The sequence below is a fragment of the Onychostruthus taczanowskii genome, unplaced genomic scaffold (assembly GCF_017590055.1).
Source record: "Onychostruthus taczanowskii isolate IOZ18803 unplaced genomic scaffold, ASM1759005v1 scaffold50, whole genome shotgun sequence".
Classification (NCBI taxonomy): Eukaryota; Metazoa; Chordata; class Aves; order Passeriformes; family Passeridae; genus Onychostruthus; species Onychostruthus taczanowskii.
The window spans coordinates 3,308,666-3,331,281 of NW_024502569.1; the positions used below are offsets into that span (position 1 = coordinate 3,308,666).

Genomic DNA, 22,616 nt, shown 5'->3' on the forward strand with positions numbered 1-22,616 from the left:
GATACAGCCTGCTTTGCCATAATAGAAAATTCTGCCAGTATTAATAGCCAGCCATGAGAAATGATTTTGAAAAGCTGTAACAGATTTAAAATTCTACTGCTAAAAGCAGGAGCCTAATTTAGTAGCAAACAATGACATTCATAGGAAAAGTTGAACTGATTCTTTCCATGGAAAGGCTTTCAGCTGCAAACAACCTGACCAACCTTTAAAACACCTGCAGCCTTCCATGCTGGACATGCCTCAGAGTGAATTTAACAGTCAGCTATAGATATGAAATTAGAATTTTCCTGGGGTTTTGGGTAATTGAGTATGGCAGTTCCATAGCCTAGAGCAAGGCCAAGCCATTTAGCAGAGAATGCAGTTATACAAGAAATCTACCTTCCGTCATTTGTGTAAGAAAGGCTAAAAAAATCTGGCAGCATTAAGAGTTCTGGTTAGAATTTGGCAGCTTTAGAAAAGTGCTGTGATGGTGAACATGCCACAGTCCCTCACAGCTCTTCCACCCAGAGGCATAACCACACCTGCTGCCTCTGGCTGCAGTAGCTGAGGAGAGCCTTCCCTGAAGCCACATCTCCCAGGTGCTGAGGGAAAGGGAAAAATACCAAACCTTTCCAGGTCCCTCAATGTCCCTGCTGTTCCTGTATCAAGTATGATTAAGCAGCACAATTTGAACATGGATACACAATAATCCAGAAGTTAAAAAGCTTATTATTCTTGTAGCTAATGAAGACAAAGGATGTGGAAAATGAGACAAATAAGGACAAAGTGGCTGAAAAGGAAGTGGGACTGGCATTTGCTAGACTATTTCCTAAGCAACACAAAATTTCAGAGTATTAGAATTCCTTTTTCCTTTAGTAGAGAGACATTAATCAGAGCAATAAACCCCCTTTTTTGGTGTGAACTTGCTTCCATTAACAAGTAGTCAATTTCAGCAGCAGGGAATACTGCTATGGCTCTAAACAGAGGATTTCTGCCAGTGCAGTATCTAGAAACATGTGTCACCTGAGACAAAGACATTTTCATTATGAGTTTTTTCTCCAAAAACTCTTGGAAGAAATATGCATTTGTATTAACGACAGTTAGACTTCATTCTGCAGTCCTCTACTTTACACTTAATACCTTTCAACTTTTAGTATTCATAAGGATATAATCTATATAAATTCTGTATCATCACACAGTCCTGAGACACTGAAAACATACAGGCAAGACCCTATGAAAATTGTCTTCCTTTGCACAGGTACTTTCATAATACAGATTGCATTAGATTTTAGAAATGATTGAGAAAGTCTTACATTTAACATCAGACAGGAAATTTTAAATTCGAGCTTTGTGGGGTTTTGAGCATTTAACTAGCAACCTTAAATTTTTGTTTGTTTTGGAAATTACATCTACCAGAAGAACTGGCAGAGAGAATATGACACCCCACTGCACACCCAAACACAGAGTTTTCCAACTGCAGCCAGACGATTAGCTTGTTTTAGACACACAAGTGGCTTGGATTCATCCCACTTATTTTAGGAACTTCAAGCATTCAGTCAAGAGACTGATCAATTTAAGACAACTGTAATTCTGTAAAACAATTCAGATTTTGAGCCAGTTGAACTGCTCTCTGGAGGCACTTGACTATTCATTGTTAGCTGAAACCATGGAAGAAAATGTTATCACCGTACCCAATTTTTAAAGTTTTACAAGAGCACAAAGGCAATATTCTTCCTGTATGACTGGAGAATCAGAATATCACAAGCTGGAAGGATCCCATAAAGTTCAGGATTTCTGAGAGTCAGATTACTGTTTTAGAAGCAACTAAACTACCATCTGCTGACCTACTCTATAAATTCAGACAGGGTACATGACTTCCCAGAAGCTGGGTTACACCATTCTTTCTGTAAGGAAGCAATCCACATATGCCTATTAAGTCCTAACCTATCCTCCAAAAATATTCATCTCTTACTGCTCCTAGGCAAAGAAAGGTTAAAGAAGGCACACAAGAACTACTAGACTTCCTTGCAGCAGGAACACCAGAAATACACTTTTCTGCATTCCTGCAGTAGCCTTGCTAGTGCAAGGTACAGATCTATATTAGGTACAATCATTTCCTTGTTTATACTCCCTATTGTGTTTGCATGCTCCTATGGATCACGTAAGCTCCTTTTGCCACAGATGTGACAGAAAACTGCTATGGTAACTATCAACAGTGACTATGAAGTAATACTAAATTGATTCCTAACTTCAAGGAAAAGCTTTACACCTTCAAGCACAGGTAGCCTTTTGATCAAAAATGTACCTTGCATGCAATTAATAGCCATTTAATTAGTAGTTCAATTCATAACTTTAACCTCTACCAACTTAATTTCTTATCTCTTGAAAGCTTTGCAAGTAAGGATTTTATCAGCATTTAGTTCATTGATAGAGCTATTAAATAGCATTCACTAAAAACCAGCACTAGGGGATAAACTCAGAAACAGCCCCTTTCATTAATGTCTCCCTGTTATCAAGTCAATTTCAAGCACATCAAGTGAGTAATTTAAATATTTAAATGTTAATTGCATAGGTACCCTTTCTTTTTTTTTTTTTTTTTATTAAATAGGTATGCACCACTTTGCCAAATTCCCTAGAGATAACTTAACATTTTATACATTTGATTTTACCAGCCAGACATGTAAGCTATTCAAATAAAACTTTTTTTTGACAGGATCCATTTTCCAGAAACACTTTGAAACCAACACTACTTTTTATTTTGTTTTGTTTATCCTGATCCACTGCTATGCTTGGATCAGTATTGGCTCATCTATACTCCAGTTCTGTGGAATCACTTAAAAGGATAAGTTCTAGAATTGTCCTTAGAAGTACCTCCAACTTCCTACATTTTGGTGGTTTTTTAGAGTCAATATTAGTACTTGAGACATCTCTTCAAACTAGTTTCTTTAAATTTGGGGAGGTGCTTGTGAAAGTTATTTTGGTTTGCTAAATTGAAAATATTTACTTTAAGCAAAAGTAAACTTACATCCCTTGTTAAAACAGCTAAACTTACATTCTCTTATTTTTGTAAAGGGGAGGACTTACATTTTATTCCAAATACAGAAATATTTATTAAACCCTTTTACTGTTTCCGGTATCACCATTTAGCTTTCCCATCTGTACCCTGCAACTGACTGACACAAGACTTATAGACTGGGGCGGGGCGGGAAGTCACGTGCTGCAGTTCATACAGGTTTTAACCCCTGGTTTTCAATGCAAGTGGCCAGTCGTATTTCATTTACTTCTTTTTAGCTTAGCTTCCCTTTTTGTTGCCTTCATGTAACTCTTAAATGATCATAGAGATTAATGAATTTAACACAGATTGCAAAGAACAATTGCATACCTTTTACATAGCCCCTCACTGTTTTGGCCAAAATCTCTCTTCATATTAACCATGGGAAATCCTAACAAATATAGCTTTCTCCATTGAAGACAACAACAAGGAAATGCATATTAGCTGGGCAGTAAACCAAGAGACATCCTACATTTTTAACAGTCACAGGAGTCCCAGAGGAATTCAGGAACTGGGTCATGGATCAAAAGGAAAAAGGATGAGCAGCAGCTGTTATTTTGTAATTTTATCTGGCTAGGGCAAACAAAGGTAGAGCATGAGAAATGACCCCTAAATTTCAAGGAATTGACCCAGTTTTGCACCTCTGAAGGAAAAAAAATGGGCAGTGAAAGCCTGGCCCTTCTAGAAAAAAAGCAACAAAAGAAAATGCCATACTGTATTTACTAATTGCAGTTTAGATCTTCCAAACAAAGTATTTAGGAGTATTTCTTTTCTGGTTTAGCAGACCAACCTAAACAATTTGAATACTAACAACACATAAAACATGAAAAGCCATTCCCCCTAAACAAAACTAGGCATTATCAAGCAAGTCAGCTGCCATGTGTTGATCTGCTACGGTGGTAAGTGCTTTTGACAGACTTGTGTACCTGCAAGTATTTTTAGATTTGTATCTTCAAGTATTTTAAATATTTTTCTTTACTTGAATGTCATAATATCTCAGGAGGATCCCTTTCCAAGCTGAAATTAAAATAGAGAAGTACTCAGATTTTTAAAAAACCCTCTCATTACATTTTCAGGCATGGATTTACATGTATTTTCATCTTCTCTGAACTGTTTTCCACTAAATTATTACCAAAAGCCCACTGATATGCAGCTGTGTGTGTGAGCGTGAAATCCTTTGGTGTATTCCTCAAAGCACACTGAGAACTGCTTCACTGTACCATCAAAAAAAAAAAAAAGTTATGTTCTAGGACATGGTCTCCAACAAGCTAGTTTCTTCTGGCCAAATTTCAAACATTTTAGTTATGACAAAAGGCTCTGAATAAGCAGTTTTCACAGTGAATAAGGTCAATTAATGAAAATAAATTAAATCCAACTCCCTACTGTAGTCTTTCACTCCCAGTACAGACAGGGTATGTGATGACTGCTGAAGTAACGTACTTTACCCTGAGGGGAAGTTAGGGAAAGAGGCACTCCTGTACACAGTGATGCTCCAGATGACTGTGGAACAGTTTTTGTTAAGTCTAAAGGGGTTCTTCTTAATTCAGGAATTATGCAGAGTCCACGCTTCAGAGAACACCAGGAGAGCACGGAAAAACTAGGAGCCCAAAATAAAGATACACTAGAATCTTTTTGGCATGAGGAGAGGGTCTAAATGCAGTTAATTGAAAGATCTTACTCCTCTCAACAGGTATTCAACACTTAGTTGTTTATGTTAAAATCACAAAAGACACAGCAAAAACTATTACTGAATCATTACTTTTTATCTCTAACACTAAATGTAAGGTTTTTCTTCTCCTTCCTTTAGAAATTTCTATTTCCAGTCATTTCTGACTTAAGTTTGTTAAATACTATAGTTCAACCTGTTTGATGAGCTTGCTGTAATTTTAGAGGCAGAAGATATCAAAATGAGCATCCACATTTATAAATTATAAGCAAATTTGAACAGTGTATGGGAGAACCAAGATCAAATCAGAAGTGAAAAAAATACAGTCATTTACAGATAGATACAGTGGACTACAGTTTAATTAAAGTACTTGTCTTCCAAAAGGAATCACACTGGTTTGCAGTAATCCCTTTGCCAAGCCACCAACCTAACTGGCAGTGTTGTCATACCTGAAACTGAGCCATTAATGCCAGTGGATTATTTTGACTGTTGTCAAATGTCAAAACGTCAAAGATTCCAACACAATTAACTCGTAACCTTTAGGAACAAGAAGAGAAGAGAAAAAAATTGCCATTAAACTTTATTGGTTACTCAATTTTCCTCTAAAATCCATTGAATTTTTTGATATTATAAAATGTTGATATTATTGGTACTTAGAAAATTACTATGAATCAGAAAAGACTGATTTTACTATGTGATAAAACGCACAGATAGTATTCAGTTTACAAATAAATCAAAAAATTTCTAAACTGACAGTAGTGGGTCTGATCAGCAGTTTGAGGACAAACTGTGGGTCTTCCATATCTTATGGAAGACCTTTAAAAAACCAAAGTTACAAGCTTTAGCACAATGCCTCAGGCCACTTGAGAGAACTTAGCAGCTATTTATGTATCAGGTGCACAGTCAGCAGCTGCCAGGAACGCAGAGCTCAGCCAGACTGAATGCTTTCATTACCTTGTTTTGCCTGTTACCAGAATCTTCGTTGGATCCATAACTCTGCACGCCAGTCCTGCTGTGTGAATGGTCCGTAAGGCAGAGCTGAGCTGCACAATATAAGCCCATATCAAAGACTCTGGAAGCAACCCCGCATGCTGCCGTGGCAGAGGTCCATCATGCTGACCTAGAACCAAAGCATTGTGAGCGTCAATAGAAGGCTGCTGTGCAAAAACCAAAGTACTACATCTTGAATTACACAATTAATTCACACACTCATTTCATTTAATTCTTAATAGTCCTTGAAAGACACATCTGTGTTGCTTTAAAGGTGAGTTTGGGAATAGATTTTTCCCCATTGGTTGGTTTCACATGCGTTTTTTTGAAAATGCTGACAATTCATTAGGCATTATTATTTTCTTTCTCACATTCAGGGAAATTATGTTTTGAAGCTGAGAATGAGCACTGATTGGAAATTGCTCAAAGTAGATGGTACATCAAAATATGCAGGCACTTCAGAAGTAAAAACACCAATATCCTGAAACAAAGAGTATGTACCACAAGAGCTGCAACATTTTACTGCCTTTATTGCAGGTAGGCTTCCCAATTAAACATTTTCTATCATCTAATAAGAAAAAAATAATGGGCTAATTTCAATTTACATGAGCAAATCAGACAAAGATTTGGAGGCTAAACATCACTGAACACAACTTCACTTACGTTCTACTGTGACACAGCTCCCTGACAAGTCATCACTGCATGACCCCTATTCCATGGGAAGCATGAAAGAAAAGCATTTGCTCCCCTTCCAAACAGATTTTTAGTTCTCCTTTCAAAAGTAAGACTCAATCTTTGCAAACACACACTCAAATCCTGCATTACAGACAGTTTGAGTAATACTGAGTCACAGATGAAAAAAAGAAGATATAGATAACAAATGTTATTTTAAGTATGATGTGTGTAATTCAGGTAAGCTGGCATTGTTTGCCTTGCACAAAGTTGAAGCAGAAGAAAATACATCCAGAGTAAGACAGTACATCTCAATTTTACAAACCACAGAGATATTTCAAGAGGTTGCCTCAGTACTGATTTTGCTTATTTTGAGACCAGTAATATCACCAGTATTAAGTAAAATCAAGTAAGCATCTGATTGGTTTCACTGTGAACTGACTGCACTGCACTCTTCTCTAAACATTTATTTCTTTTTAGTTGTTGTTTTTTTTTTGTTTGTTTGGGGTTTTTGGGTTGTTTTGTTTCTTGCTCTTGTTGTTTTTTTTAGGTTGGGGTTTTTTTATCCCCCTTTTTCCTACAGGACCATATCAACATCTGTGCATTTGATCAAAGTAAGTATGTGTATACTTGCACACATACACACACACAAAATATATGCACAGTGAAAAAAAAGTGGAACACATTCCTGATAACTTTTTACTTGGAAATTTTACTGACTTTGGGGTCATGGGCTGGGAATGTTACGAGCTTTCATTTGAGCTTTGTTTTGTCCATTTTTGAAATTTTAGTTTGCTTTTCAGGTTTAAGGTACTTTGGTTTAGATTACGGAGATCAAAATGCTGACTCCTTTAAAAAGCAATAAACTTGGCATGTCTACTGAAAGCTGAATATAATGAGATATTGTTTGTTTTTTCTGGCCCCCTAATGAATATTTATGCAAATCACTTCCCACAAAAACCATCATTCCAAGTCTCATGCAGGAAACTTTTTCTCTCATAACTCTCTTCTTCAGAATGACAAAAATTATCATATAAAATGACTGAGAAGATACAACCTCCTGTTCTAGTTGAGACTCTTTACTACTTGCTGTAGAAGGCACTTTATATCTGGTGAACATCAACACGAGTAGTAAGTTTAGTAGTAAGGTATGTGCATGGATACTGTAAGACAGTTATACCTGTACGAAGTAAGTCCAGAATAGAAATGTTGCTATAATATCCCAAAGAGAGAGAAGCTGAAAACTTGGCAGTTATTTTTGTGCATGCATAACAGCATCTGCCCTTTGATCTTCAAATTAAGGCAATGCAACCAAGAGAATATCCAATATATACGGAAAGACCAGAGTTTGACACAGCTTCTCCTCATCTATCAGAAAATCTCAAGCAACATTATTTTACTACTGGAAAAACTTACTTGAGGCTACAGCCAAATCTAGGCTGCTGCTTTCCCAACTGTTGGTGGCACCCCACATTGACATACACTAAACATACAATCTAAAACATGGGAAGAATTAGCTTTGAAATGCCCTCTTACATATCTATCAGCTCAAAAGAAGCACAATTAAAAGCAGTTCAGTTGGCTGCAATGCTGACCATAATGTATGTCTCAAGAGGCCCATCACACCTGCCACAAACAAAACAGCACTTGAGCAAGGACCCAAGGAGATGAGACCCAAAAGCTTGCTCTTCAGGAAAAATACACAGTTGGAAAGCTTTCCAAACAGTGCTGAACACAAGGAAAAACATAAGAATATGAGTAAACATTAACCAAATTATCAGAATATTACTTGAAAAAGTGGTTTTTTTAAGAGATTCCATGGTTGATTTGCAAAGGCTTCCCACCACAGGCTGAATCTATGGCTACAACAAACAAAATTTCAGAGTGTGTTCTTCCCACATACTGCATGGCAGATTCACCTCTCCCAATAATTTCATCTCTGTGATGTAGAACACAGCCACTAATGGAAAAGATTAAAAATTAAAAACCTGTCATTTCAAAAACACAGGTTATCCATTATTTTTCCTTCCACGTTGGGACAAACATAAATAAATAAAAATGCTGACACTTATTTTTTAGTTCTGTGGTATGCTGTTGACAACAGAACAAAAAAGTTACCCTCTGTAACAGTGTGGATGTGTATATTAAGTTTTTGTGTGTTAAAAAAGCATTCAAACGAAATTCTGTTCTCCAGAGCAAGTGTGAATCCAGGAATAGTCCTGGGGTGGGAAGTAAGACCTGGGAACACAAGCAGTAGGACCTGTTTGACATCATCAGGAACACTGAAAGCATGCCAAGAAACAGCAATTCTCACACAGTTATGAAGAAAAAAAAATACCCAATGAAAGATTCAGCTGTTTACTAAATTGAACCTCCCAGGCTTGTAAACCAGTCTTCTACATTTAAAACTGTGAATCGTTCAGGGTTTATTTGCTATTCCTAAGTTAAAGTACTAAAAACAAGACAAATGCAGTAGCCTTCATCTCTCCTTCAGGGAAACTTGGGGTTTGGTTTTACATTTCTCAGTTTTGAATATACAGAAAGTTTCTGATCTACTAGAACACAGAAGTATTTTTTGTAAAAATTCCAAAGCTACTGAAAACTCAAATTTACTTTGAAAAAGTTGCAGCTCTTGGCAAAGGTATTTTAGGATAATTATTAGTCACATATTTTGTCTTCAAAAACATCATGCTGACTTTCAATATTCATATATTCTTGGTGCTCATCACACACTATTCATCTAGTCATCACACAACTTATTTCTTTTTCAATAGAAGGGGTATTTTATAAAAAAAACATTCAGCACGTGGGGATGCAAAAACCGTGAAGTCAGCAGTGAAGCCCATTTTTGTGCATGACATACTACTATCAGTGTGTCAAAAGCAAAGCAAGTTTCCCAGACCATGCTTATCTTGATCAGAAAGTATTTGTTTGCTGAAAAACAGAGACTGTACTGCTGAAAACTCCTGCTAACAGCATGTATGCCAACATTTAATTACTCAGAGTGTTTAAAAGCAGACCAAAAGACATAACAAAGGCAGGCTTATCTCTGCCAACCACAAAAACTCACCAGGACAAACTTTCCTGGCAGCTGTCAAAAGTTGCCAGGATTTTCTGGCTGTTAAGTTTTAAAGTACATACATTCAGAATTTAGTTTACCATTCAATTATTGGACTGTTAAGAGCAACATCTCAGTACTTTTGGGTTAACTTGCTAATGCAAAGAGAACATAATTTTGGCAGAGACAAGTGCACTAATACGTGTCATAATCTGAAGCTAAGAAATATAAGAAAGGTGGAAGAATACCAAAAAGTTCCAGAACAACTAATCTAATGTTTAGAGTATGAAGAAGTGTTTTGAGGAAACAGAGGAATATAAAAACAAACTTTTCAAATAAATGTACTCTGAGTAGCAATTAACTGAAAATTCAGATTCCTGATTTTAAACCGTGCAAATTCAGTAAAATATGACAGAACAATGTTAGATTATCACACAGTACCATCTGAAGGAAGAGGAGGTATCATTGAATAAAGAACACAAGCAACAAATTCTACTGCATTCAGAAGTCAGAGACATTAGTTTACAGTATAAAAATAAATGTAAGCTGTTATTTTTCTCCCCCACACCAAATCTCTAGCAAGGTAGTCCTGTAACAGGGTCTGTAAATAACATGGCAAGAAGAAAACACCCAGACTGACCACATTGACACCAGTGACATGCAAGACAGCCATGTAAACCATAATCCTCATCTTTTAACTATCAAGGTCTCATGTTGCCAACTGAAGTGTTCAACATAAATAAGGTTGCATACCTGAAATCAAATTCTCTGAGTTCACTGATCAGGTTCACAGTGTTGTGCCTCCTAAAACCTTTATAAGCAATTGTACTAATCTGGGCCTCATGCTGTAGAGTACCCAACTTCCATCCATTCCCCTGCTTCTCTTGGGAGTCTCCTCTAGGCAGGCAGACGGCCAAGAAACTCTGTGAGGGGATGGAGAAAGGATCCATGAAGGCAGGCAATTCTGAGAAATCAAGTTATAGGTATGCAATCTTATTTTTCTCTCTTAAATTGCTCCTTCTACTGAAGACTAGATTAGAGAGCAGCAGTTATCAAAAAAAAAAAAAAAAAAGGCCAAAGCAACGCAAAGATATGCAGAAAGATTTGGCAAAATTTGGGAATTCCCCTAATTTGTCTACTGAAAATATTGCAAGAGCAGGTAGTAAGTGCCACAGTCAGGAGACAGTTATCTTCCCTACGTATCCCTGTAAGTTCTGTTGCAACTTTTTGCTCATTTTAATTAATACTTTGGTTTGAACAGACATTGATGTCTTATTTCCAACTTCCCAGATTATTCCTGCCTATAAAAGGAAGCTGAAGCAGGCGAAACAAAGGGTCCAGATAGCCCATGAGCCTGTTTCAAAAAGACATACACTAAAATCAGCTTGCCATGAATACTGAAGTGTATAAACATAAACAAGCAGAATGTTCTATTAGCCCCCAGTGATTTGCAGCCCAGAAGTAAATATCATGCCCATGCAGTCCCCAAACATTTCTCCTGCATGAGTAAGCCCACTTCCCCCTTGAACCTAGGCAAATGTCCACAATAGTCTGTGAAAGTTCCACGGCTTAATTATTGTTACACAGGTTTTGAATTTGCTACCTGTCTAGTTTCATTGGTAAGGCCTTAGTTGAAGTCTGGAAGAAATTTTATTCATTTCTTCATTATTCCAGATGATTTTTCAGACCATACGCCAGTCATGTTTAACCCCGTTATATTCCTTTCCATCTTTAAAAGCATGAAAAGCATTATTCCACTTTGCTGTTCTTCATCCAGCTGTTCCACACCTTTGATCATCCCTGTCACCTCATATCAACTTCTTCACTGCTCTTCTACACCCTTCAAAATGCATGAGAAGGAACACAGCTACAGATAGGAGTCTATCAGGCACACACATCTTGAATACAATGTCTACCATTTCACTGCCCTTTTCTTAATAAGCTACATAAACCTATTTACAGCTAGCTATTCAGCAAGAGGACAGTACTACCTTCAATCTACTTAACTGTGGTCCCAGACCTGTTACTGAGTTGCAACAGTCACAACAGAGGCCATTGCTTCATGTTCAAAGCTAGTTACATTTTTCCTTTGATCACACTGGTTTACATTACATCACCTTCTATATTATCAGTTGGAATGCCTGTCTTGTAAGATCCTTCTGCAATCAATCACAATTGGCCTTTGTTTTTAACAATCCAAATAATTTGGTAATACCAGAAAACTTTGACAGACCATTTATCTTCAGAGCAAACAAGCGAATGTGTTAAGAAATACAACTCCCAGGACATCATCTTGTGAGACCTGTCAGTGATCTTCACTGTTCTCTCTTTCTGTTTCCAATATTCCAACCAGGCATTAACCTGAGAATCTTCTCTGCCATATGACTACTTAGGTTCTTTAAAAGACTCCATTGGACTTCATTGAAAACTCAAAGGTCTTATCTACTGGATCTTCCTTTAAAGAACTTTGACAGATTAATGAGACATGACTGCTCTTTATAGGACCATAACTTAATTATTTTCCAGTGTGACAAAAGAATGTGTTCCCAAGAATTTTATTATAACTTTATTATTTTATCTAAAACAGACATCATTCTACTATGATTCTCTAGAGAGATACAAAAGCATAACAAGGACTGATTCACATAGAAATTGAAAACCATGACTGGGAAACGCTCAGGAGTCTAGTCCTGCACGTAACAGTCATTAACCAAGCAGCAGATCTTCCAGTTTTATCTCACGAAATTAGTTTCACATCAGCCTCATTGAATCTGTAATTGCACTCTGATTTGACACAGGATATGACACAATCAAACTGGGGTTTCCTCCATCTGAGATACTACCACCAAAATCAGTGGTGGAAATCAAGTTCCATCTCCACTTATAATGGTCAGCTCAGTCCAAAGTCAGTGAGAATTATGCATTATATAAGGTATCTACAAGTCTTTGAATGTATATAAGGTTTTCTTCAAGCCTTTGAACATATTCACACACTACCAAACCAATGTACTCTAATGTAAAGGATAGCCAAGTGAAGTTCTAGATGTCAACCTTTGAAACAGTTTGAATTCACAGCTAAAACCTCTAATTTCAAAAGGCACAAGAAAGAAAAAAAACTTAGCTTCTGTTTCCCTTCATACACTGGCAGCCTAAAGACATTTAGGGAAGATCTTCTCTAATTAAAAAATTGTAAAACAGACCATGTCACAGTCCTCTGGTCATCTTTAGTGCCTGATCTGATTTCAGGGCTGGTCCTGCAACAAGCAAGAAGTTGGTCCAAAAAAGCTCTGCATGGTATTTTTCTACCTTAAGACTTTCTGTGATTCTATTTAGCAGTGACCACATCTCTTCCTCAGCATGGCACTATTTGTGTTGCAAATACCTGACTGCAGTTTGTAAGACTGCAGGGGTCACAAACTGGTCCTAACAGGAAGAATGATTGACAGCACACTGATTTGGAGAGGAAAAGGCTTTAGCCACAAGCATATGAGCTCTACTGGGCTACTTGCTGAGCCACAGACCATCCTGTGACAGATTTAATTTAAGAATGTTGATGCAGTTTTAGTGACTCAATTGAAGCAATGTATAAACATCATTAAAAAATAATTCAGACCTAAGATGTGAAGCTGGCGTCTGAAAAGAATGTGGTACAGCGATTTTTCAATCCATTTCTTGTCTTAACTAGTACTTCCCATTTCAAATAATCAAATAAAATAGTCTAATTATTTCTTGTAATACATAGTGAGGAAAAAAACAGATGAGTAGGACACCTAAACAGCAAGATCAAATTGGCACAGCATATCTTTTGAATTTTTTGGAACTAATGCTATTAAATGTTAGGTGTTACCTGGTGACAGACCTGCAGTAAGGACACCAGAGCTCCTGGCTCCCAGTTTTTTTCCAACTTATTTTTCTTTTAAAGAGTTGTGATTCCCTTACATGCTGACATCAATTTTATACTTGTTTGATCATTTTAAAAAAATTTACAAACAGGAGGTGAAGAAAAACTCTCTCACATCAATCAGCTTATGGCAGACAGAACTGATTAGCCAAAAAAATTAAGCTGAACAACTATTTGAGACCAGATGTTTACTGCAGAAACAGTGTATAGAAGTATTGTATCATAGTGTGGTTTCCTTACCCCATTTCCGTTTTGTGAAATAGGAATCAGCACTAGGGTCATTGAAGTGTCTGCTCATCATAGTCTCTCCTCCAGCATGAAAATCATAGGCAAACACTAAAGCTTAAAAACAGAAACAGGTGATATTTACTAACTCAAGTGCATTTGAAAAAAGTATCAACGTATCAGCTTGGGGGAGTGGGGGGGAGGTGCAGTGGGAAAGAAAAAAGAAAAACTTACAATGTTCTCCAAAAGCTTTAGTGGTAAACACTTCACGCAAAGTTACGATATTTGAGTGCTGAATCTTTTTCCACATGTCAACCAATACCATGCACTTTGTGTTAACAAGACGGAAACCTAGGAAAAAAAATGAAACCCATGGTTTGAAGTACAATGTTTAGAATGAGAAATTTTTATTTTAGCATTTCTGAAACTGCTGAGAAGCAACCGGACACTAAAATATGATTGGTGTGCTTCGGGATGCTACTGAGACAAGTCAATTTTTCTCACCATGTATCCTCCGGAGGCAATACGGCAGGTCATCTTTACTATTTACAGCTTTATAGCACGATGTAATGTACCCAAAGTTGCTCGTTTTCTGTATCCGATTGGGCGGTGGCAGTGGTTCCAAAGGAAAGAGACTGTGGTAGCTGTCCACTTCCGCAGGAACTGCTAGAATCGGTTTATGCACAGAAACACGTCAGGCCTCAGCTGACTTTGAGAAAATTACTGAGTAGCAGAGAAAATTAAAATGACTTTCACTAATATAAATTATCTCCATCATCTATTAGGTGCACGTGAAGTTAAAATTCGCTATTTTTGCTTTAACACCAACATACTGGTAGGTTCCTAGAAGTGATCCCACTGACCTAAAATTATTGTGTTTAGAAAAAGTACTACACCGAGTAAAATCAACAGAATAGATGCCATTTCCATTCCACCTGCCATTTTCTCATTTACCTTAGAAATTCACCCTTGGGAATGATATTTCTTTGGTGTTTTTCCTACACTAATTCAATAATAAGCACCAATTTCCATGCAGACTTCCTACCATAGTAAGAACCACACTTTCATCAGGAAAAAAAAGCAAGTATCAGTCTTTTGGGTTTTAATATACTAGTTTATAAAACAGGGAGAGAGAAGTGCTAAAGGTTTGTAAATCAGATTAAGAGATTACCCTTGCACTTCATCTGGATTAAAACACTAAACTGCATTTTTTTAACTGCATCATTATCATATTATACACACATTTGATAAGATACTGCAAGCAAAAACCGTTTAAATCAAGCTAAATAATATAAATTCCCCAAAAGCCAAGTCACAGTAAATAGTATATGGTTCTTCTGCCTGACAGCTAGCACAAAGCCTTCCCTAATATACCAGCCAAGTCACTTCGAAACAAACTGCTTTGCTAGTTTAAATACAACATTTGAAAAATATATCAACATTATATATATATATATATATATATATATATATATCTAATATCTACAAAGTAATAAAAACTGTTCTTCACAAGGCTTAACTGTGATTTTTCCTTTCTCAGCAATTTGAACTATTCCTAACCATTAAGGAGTTTCAAAACAGAAGAAAATTACAACAGAAGACAGAAATAATAATTCATATTTCTGAAACACTGCATTTGGTTAACCATGGCTCAAGGCTGACAATTAAAGCTCCATGAAAAAATAAAAACAGATGGCAGTTTTTGCAAGAGGTTGTTAATATAGATGAATGTACATGGTTGCAGAAAAACATCATCACTGTTTAAAGTTTTGAGAAACACTTACTCACCAGGAATATCAGCCTGATCAATCTGGGCCATAGTTATTAAGTGTCTGTTGATGAGTTCCTGAAGGAAAAATTAAGTTAAGTTTTGAACATTATAATTCAGCCAATTTTTTTTTTTTATAATTTAAGAAAATACTGTCTTTGAAGTATTAGCTCCCTGTACTAAAATAGAGAATTAATGCAAGTGTGTAGGGCTGAGAGGGTCAGAAGACCAACAGCTTGAAAATTTGAATTATAAAGTACCTAAATTCTTGAAGGAGCTTCAGAAGATATTTGCTATAGCTGGCACTGACAAAAGCACCTACTACAGTAAAGCTGAAATTAATAACAGCCAGCCCTGAGATGATGAACCCTGAGAAGAGCTCTTCAGCTAACACCTGCATACACTTCCATTTCAGTGGGAGACTTTCAAACTGAATAGTACTGCAGCTTAAAATAATACTACAAAAATAAACCCATGCACACCAAAAAAACACCAGTAATAGTACTGAGCTGAATAGTAAATCATGGCATGCAGATTAGATTGCAGTCATATATGTTGTAACTCACCCCCACCTTCTGTTGTGCTCCACCTACTACAAGATTTGATTTTTCAAATTCTCCACAGGGAAAACTGACTGCACATATTGCAAGTGTCTACTTCTGTTCTACCATTAACGAATTTCTATTGTTTGCCAAGATATTAAAGTTTCCTTTAAACTCTCAAACATCTTACCTGTCTGAGCTCATCTGCCATGAAGAAGGAAGGTGCATTTGCTTTTGGCTGCATGTAAGCAACATGAGGTGCAGCTGGATGGTAGATGTGGTAGTTAGGAAAAACCTAAAAATAAAATATTTCAAGAAGCTTTTTGAAGTCCTTAAGGATCAAGCAAATTAAGAGTTTTCTCACTCTTTCAGTTCCAACTATGAAATCCTCATGTACAGTACAAGATACAAATATATTGTCAGATATGTTACAATCTTTTTATGCTGTATTCACTTCTAAAGATTTCAAGGGAGAGGGAGGTGTATGTGTATATATGTATGTACATAGTTATTTTCACAGTTTTGTAACTGCCTTTTCCCCATCACTGTAAATATAAGAGCTATTTAACCTGTCAAAAAAAAAAACCTGACTTTTTGATGTGTTCTCATTATGTATGTATCCACTGAGACATATAGAATGCTTTCTTGCTATTGCTGTGTTAAAACCCCAGAAAGCTCTACACAACTGTAGAAATATATAAAAATTTCTCTGGTCCTTATATTTCAGTGATTTTTGGAGAACAACTAAAATGACTCATCTTCGTACAGAATAAGCGGTTTATAGCATTAAAAACAACATCTGTAGTATCAACCAATTCAGCACTTACAAACTCCAGACAGTTGTGTATTGAAAGCCAACATACCATTCCTGTGAGAGGTGCTGGAGTTGTATCAGTGTAGAAGTATGTTGTTCCACCCACTGTTTCCTTCTGGATCACCTGGCCAGTAGATGGAGGCTGAGAGACAGCGTTAGCGACAGACGCAGAGGCACTAGTAGGCACCATATAGTTTGCTGGGTTAGGAGTATGACTTCTTCTTCGAGGAGCAGGAGATGTATGAGGAGTTATTTTGGGAGAATGAAGAGGAGAAGATCCTGCTGACAATGACATTCCTTAAAGAAACACAAGAAGACGTTTTTGATCAAATCCGTAATCAAAAAAATTTAGCAATTTCAGAAAAGCAGCCTTCACTACCAACAACATTCTGAGCAGGTGAGACACTTAACTCTTCATATAGATATAGAAATCCTTGAGAGATAAAACAGTAAGACCATGACTGAACAGATATCTTTTCCCCAAAATCTTTGCTTATTGCAGAGAAATAGGGCTTTGGAACGTAAAATATACACATGAAGAACTGAAATGAAAAAAATAAGTAGCTGAAAAGGGAAGACAAGTCAAAATAATGCTGTGTCTAATGCTAGTTCGTTAAACTGCAAAAAGATAAAATATTAATGACTACGTGAGTGTTTACTTAACAGTTACATGAGCAGTCAATGGAGTTTGCTTAGCTGTAACTCACTTCACCTAATTATGCATGTACCTTTTATTAGAACTCCACAGCTATAACTGTCTCCAGGAGTACAGCACACAAATAAGTGTGTTAATAATACACAAAATGCTACCATTAATAACTTCAGGGGAGTAATTACCTATTTTCCTGCAATTATTATATTCAAAAGTCATCCTCCAAAAATATGTATTTGATATGTAAAAATAGATAACATCTCATGATATGAAGTCCATTAAACATTCCTGTTGGAATTTTCTAATTTATTTGAAATTATTTTATTTGCTGGTGTTCACGTTTAATATTATAGGGAAACTCCACTGATGCCTGAGAAACTCTGCTTCTAAACAAAGTGCATCAATGAGAAAAAAAAGGGCAACTCTTTTGCATACACACTTTTTATTTACCAAACAGTCTAATTACTTTGAGAGTTATTGCATGCAGAATTCTCAGAATTGCTTACTTAAAAAAATAGGTGCTTGCTTATAAAAATTACTTGTAAAAATTAGGTGTAAAATGTAATAGACATTCCAAGGTGCTGCTGAGGAAGAGATAACCCTTCAAAAAAAACTCCTTGCAGAGTGAGTTACTAGCAGAAGATCTGACATATTCAGGTGTTCAGATTAACATCAAGGAAAACATCTTTGAAAGGTATTTTTGCTCAGTTCAGACTGGGATGTACTTTCTCTTCTATACAGTCAGAATTGTATTAGTCATACTAAATCTTTTCCTTGAAAGGATAGAAGATACATTTAACATTCTGTTGACAGCTGAGAATTCTTCTCTAATTAAGAATGGTTAGTTATTACTCAGATATTTGATTAAATTAATTATGTAAACTCTAGTAACAAGAGTAATTTAAGCAACTCTCCAACCAGTGAAAGTGAGAGGAATTTTTTTGCATACACACTTTTTAGTTACATAAACTAGTTTATTTATCAATCATGAGTTACTCTGCAAAGTTCTCAAAATGCATCATCAGTAATGTGTAGGAGTGATTTCACACTCGTATCGTGTCCCTCAAGTAATCTCATCCCTCCTACATTTAATTTTTTTCTTTTTTAAAACAAAAGATAAAAGCAAGTAAGTTTCAGTATTAACAAGTAAGCACTACCTTGGGAAAAATTACTTTGAAGCTATATTATCCTAATGATATTAAAAGAATATTTGTAAACTTTCATTTACTTCTTTGACATCTCAAAAACCATGTTTATTAATTCAGCACAATTCTCTTTTGTTCCTCAAAAGGTAACAGTTCCAACAAAATGAACAAGATTTTTAAACTGTAACTGTGGTAAAACCATATGCCTCTGTTTTTAACTGTGTCTTTTAATTAATTTACTCCTTTTATAAAACTGTAAAATATTAAGAATATGAAAGAAAAAAGTCTGCACTTTTTTAGGCTAGAACTTTTCATCGTATTAATACATGTACATGTGCGTACACACATCCTGTAGATAAGCAATTTTGTAGAATATTGCTGACCAGTGTACTAAGTTAAAAAATTAATTATAATAGGCACTGCTAATGGTAACAATTTCTGGACAGATGATTTTTAGGAGACTAACTGTATGACTGCAAAATGTTACATATTTTGATAGCACCAATTTATGCTACAAAAGAAAGTAAGTTTTCATTAAGGTACAAATCACCTTGAGTGACTGAGTAATACTTCAATATTTCAACAGCTCTGTAAAGATCGTTACATTTTTAACAAAAGACTAAAACACAAATGCATTCTTAATCCACTGGAGGAAAAGAGCAGTTTTAAAGGAAACAATGTATTAGTATTAAAAGCTGAAGGATAACTAAAATGGCCATTAAACTGAAGCAACTTCAGTTAGTTTATGATAACTAAGAATTCTCTTCATCTACGGAAAGTTACTGACATGTCTTTTTCACTCTATTTCAATAAAGCAGTATTCACTGAAGTCCTCACAAGCACATCATCCCAACCCAGACAGGAATAAATGGCTTCAAGAGTAACTCAATAAAACAGCCAAGTGTAGGGATCATGAAATAAGAACTCAGCAGCGTTCATATATACTGATGGAATATAAGACCTCACTGCTTTCAAATAAACACTATAGGTACAAAACAGTAAGTAATGCATTACAGAAAAGTGAAGACTTACAACTTTCTAAAATTATACTGTGACCTTCTACTACAAGTTTCCCAGAAGAAAAAAGATCTCTAGTGACTTTTACAGATACAATTTCAAACAATTTCCACTTTAAGACTTACTTTTTTCTTTAAGACTTACTTTTTTAGAAAAATCATTCCTGCTAAAGAACAGTTACCTAAATCCTTAATGTCTTTGCACAGGTATTAATGCAAGACTGAAAGAAAAGGATCACAGTATCACAAAAATCCTTTTAGATTGCCTTCCAATGTAATTAGGTCTCATTTTGAAAGGACATTGAGAGTTCAGTGAAAATCATCTGGCAGGTAGAACATATGGCCTCCTCATTTGCCAATATGCACAGTGAGTTCAGGAGATGAAAGAAGTGACTACAGTCTGGTTTTATTCTACTAGAACATACTACACATGCTCCAAGAATTTTGCTCCTACTGCCGTGGTGGGTATGGACAGGTAGAGACAACAAATATTGAAGGTGACAGATTCTTCTGAGAGACTTGCATTACATTCTGCACAATCTAAATAACTATTGAAAACCCAGCATAATAACAACAAAAAAAAAAAAAAAAAGGAAAACTTAATACAGTGAAACTATGCATATTTAAGTACTTCAGGCAGCTAATAGAGTGCACAAACTCAAGCAGATATCACTAACTTCATTAGTGTTTCAATCAATTAAAAGCATACTACTAATAATATTTAATCATAACAAATGGAATTAGAGGAAAATAAAAGAAAAATCGTTTTATTAACAAGTGATTACATATTCCTACTGACTGATACTCAAGAAAAAAGATGTTACTAAACACACAATAGTGACAATGGAACCAGAGCTCACAGAATTAGGCTGGTTTTAATAGCACAGTTTATATAAATGCTTATTTATTTATAGGCCTAAGAAAAAATGAGCTTTAAAAAATCTACTTATGATTTGCATACATATATATATATATACAAACACATATATATACATATCTCACTCACAAATAATATTAAGCTTTCCCTATGAGAGGGTTCAAGATTCTCCTATATTGAAATTCAAATGCCAACAGGAATACTATGACAGACATCAAAAAGCCTGTTTCAAATAGTCCCTCTCCACTCCTTGTCTTGGGGAATCTTAATATAATTCATGAAGAAGTCAAACACAATCTTAAAAAATGAACTGCAAGGGGAAAGGGCTTCTTTCATTTTTCTATCTAAAAAGAGGTGTCACGGTATGCAGCTGTCATGGTGTTGTCACACCAACATGGAAATGATTGTGGGATTTGAAAATCTTTTCCCAACATTCACAGTGAATGTGCAGGCTACCTACACACACCTGCAGCTCCTGATGCCTTCTTATTCTGTAAAGAGAGAGATCATACTTACATATCCTTCTTTATTCTCATCTTTTCATTTATTGCTTTGTTTTTTATTTTTGAAGTTTCATTGTGACTGAGGAAAGGGAAATGGCAGACTTTGACACTCATTTAAGACAATGCCCAAAGACATTTTATGAGATTAATGTTTCTAATAAAGCTTTGTAGCACACAATGTATTTGAATTAAAAGCTAGCTAATATTCACACAGATAATCAGGATCAAAGGGCATTAAGCATGATTTCTTAACAACTCAGTACCTACAACTTTTTGATTTAATGAGAATTCACAACTTAATGAAGTAGGATTTCATTAAGCTCAGGTGTATGCAAATCAGCTGGCCTACAACATTAAAGGTTTAAAAAAACCTTCAAGTTTTGCCTACAATTTTACTAGTTTACAACCATATCCCTATGCCTCTAATGCTTGTAACACATTCAGACGTGAAAAATTAAACATTTAACATTTTATCACTTTAATGTTCTGAACTTTAGAGATACCCCAGACTATGAGGTAAATTTTGAAGAATGACAAAGCAAAGTAAATTATAATACCAGATTATTTCAAGAACTTAAAGTAGCATCCTTAAGTTCATTAACTATTTCTTGTTATTGTAAGCTCTCTATCAGGTCATTAGCATTGCAGTTGTGTATTTTTAAGTTAATTAAATCTGCTTCATTCCCTAAATAATTAGAATCATCAATTCTTCCTCTTCAGTCTCAATTGGGAAAAAAAGACAATTGTAGAGTCTCTTTGCCATCTTCTGTTCTTACATTATTCTGGAATGGCTGCAGAACTTCCTCTGCATCATATTTAATCCAGAAGGCTGGAACAAGCTCTTGGTGCCTTCAGCCACACAAACCACCTCAGCAGAAAGTGCTCCATCTCCAGCTGGGGCTGTGGGCTCTGAAAACTACATTCCTGCAGCTCATCACAAATGGAGATATGTCAACCAGACACAAGCAAACACCTTCACCCTCCTGGCTCCTAAGCCTGCAGGTTCAGATTGGCAGCAGAAATGGGATCTCCTATATTCTGCATAGCTCAGAACCTGACTTGGACTAAATATAAAAGCAACAGCAATTTGCTATCATTTCCATTTGATGTGACAAAGGCATCATTCTTTAGGCATAACCAAAACATTTTTGAATACTGGGGGCTATACATATGTTCTCTCTCAAGTTCAACACAGCAATGATGTCTTATCACTTCGATGACATTCATTAATCTCTTTCATACACTCTGTTGCATATTTTAATGAAATTAATACTCTAATACAGCTATGCAGGACTGGGTAAGACAAACTTGTAAGCAAAAGTGCTATTTGAAGATTGTCAACTTCTTACTAGATTTCCCACAAAACGACAAATGGGGTGTGTCTGCTAGCAAGGAAAGGGAGGAGCAATAAGGTAGTATTCAGGGGAGCTTATGGAAAAAGAGTTTGTAAATGGTTAATGAGATCTGTTTACAACTCTTCAGTGAAACAATTTTCTCCCACCACTTATGTAAGCTGCACTTCATACCACTCTATTTCCATACTCTATTAAAGGCCACCAAGATGAACATGACTCTGTGTTGAGATTACCCTAGAAGGCACTTACATAAGTAAACATGTGAATGCAGGAGTAACCTTCTTCCATGCTACATCCTAATCAATACGCCAGGCATGGATCCAACAAGTTACCCACTAAGTATTTTAGACTTCCCCTGTCATATTTTTCAGTATTTCTGCAGTATGGTTAACAAGACAGGC

The 22,616-nt window shown here is 35.9% G+C and overlaps 1 protein-coding gene across 8 annotated transcripts in view; it reads right to left on the reverse strand.

Annotated features, from left to right (window-relative positions):
* The window catches only part of PAN3 (poly(A) specific ribonuclease subunit PAN3), a 102,930-nt gene that overhangs the window by 35,213 nt on the left and 45,101 nt on the right, over positions 1-22,616 (reverse strand). For all 8 annotated transcript variants that reach the window (XR_005953485.1, XM_041415969.1, XM_041415973.1 and 5 more), the window contains 8 exons: positions 16,717-16,964; positions 16,044-16,148; positions 15,332-15,389; positions 14,048-14,209; positions 13,778-13,894; positions 13,559-13,660; positions 5,652-5,817; positions 5,147-5,234 (listed from right to left, as the gene is read on the reverse strand). Coding sequence is in view for 7 of the 8 variants with exons in the window: in XM_041415969.1 (XP_041271903.1) it covers positions 5,147-5,234; positions 5,652-5,817; positions 13,559-13,660; positions 13,778-13,894; positions 14,048-14,209; positions 15,332-15,389; positions 16,044-16,148; positions 16,717-16,964 (1,046 nt within the window). In the remaining variant the exon portion in view is untranslated. The remainder of the gene's footprint in view (positions 1-5,146; positions 5,235-5,651; positions 5,818-13,558; positions 13,661-13,777; positions 13,895-14,047; positions 14,210-15,331; positions 15,390-16,043; positions 16,149-16,716; positions 16,965-22,616) is intronic.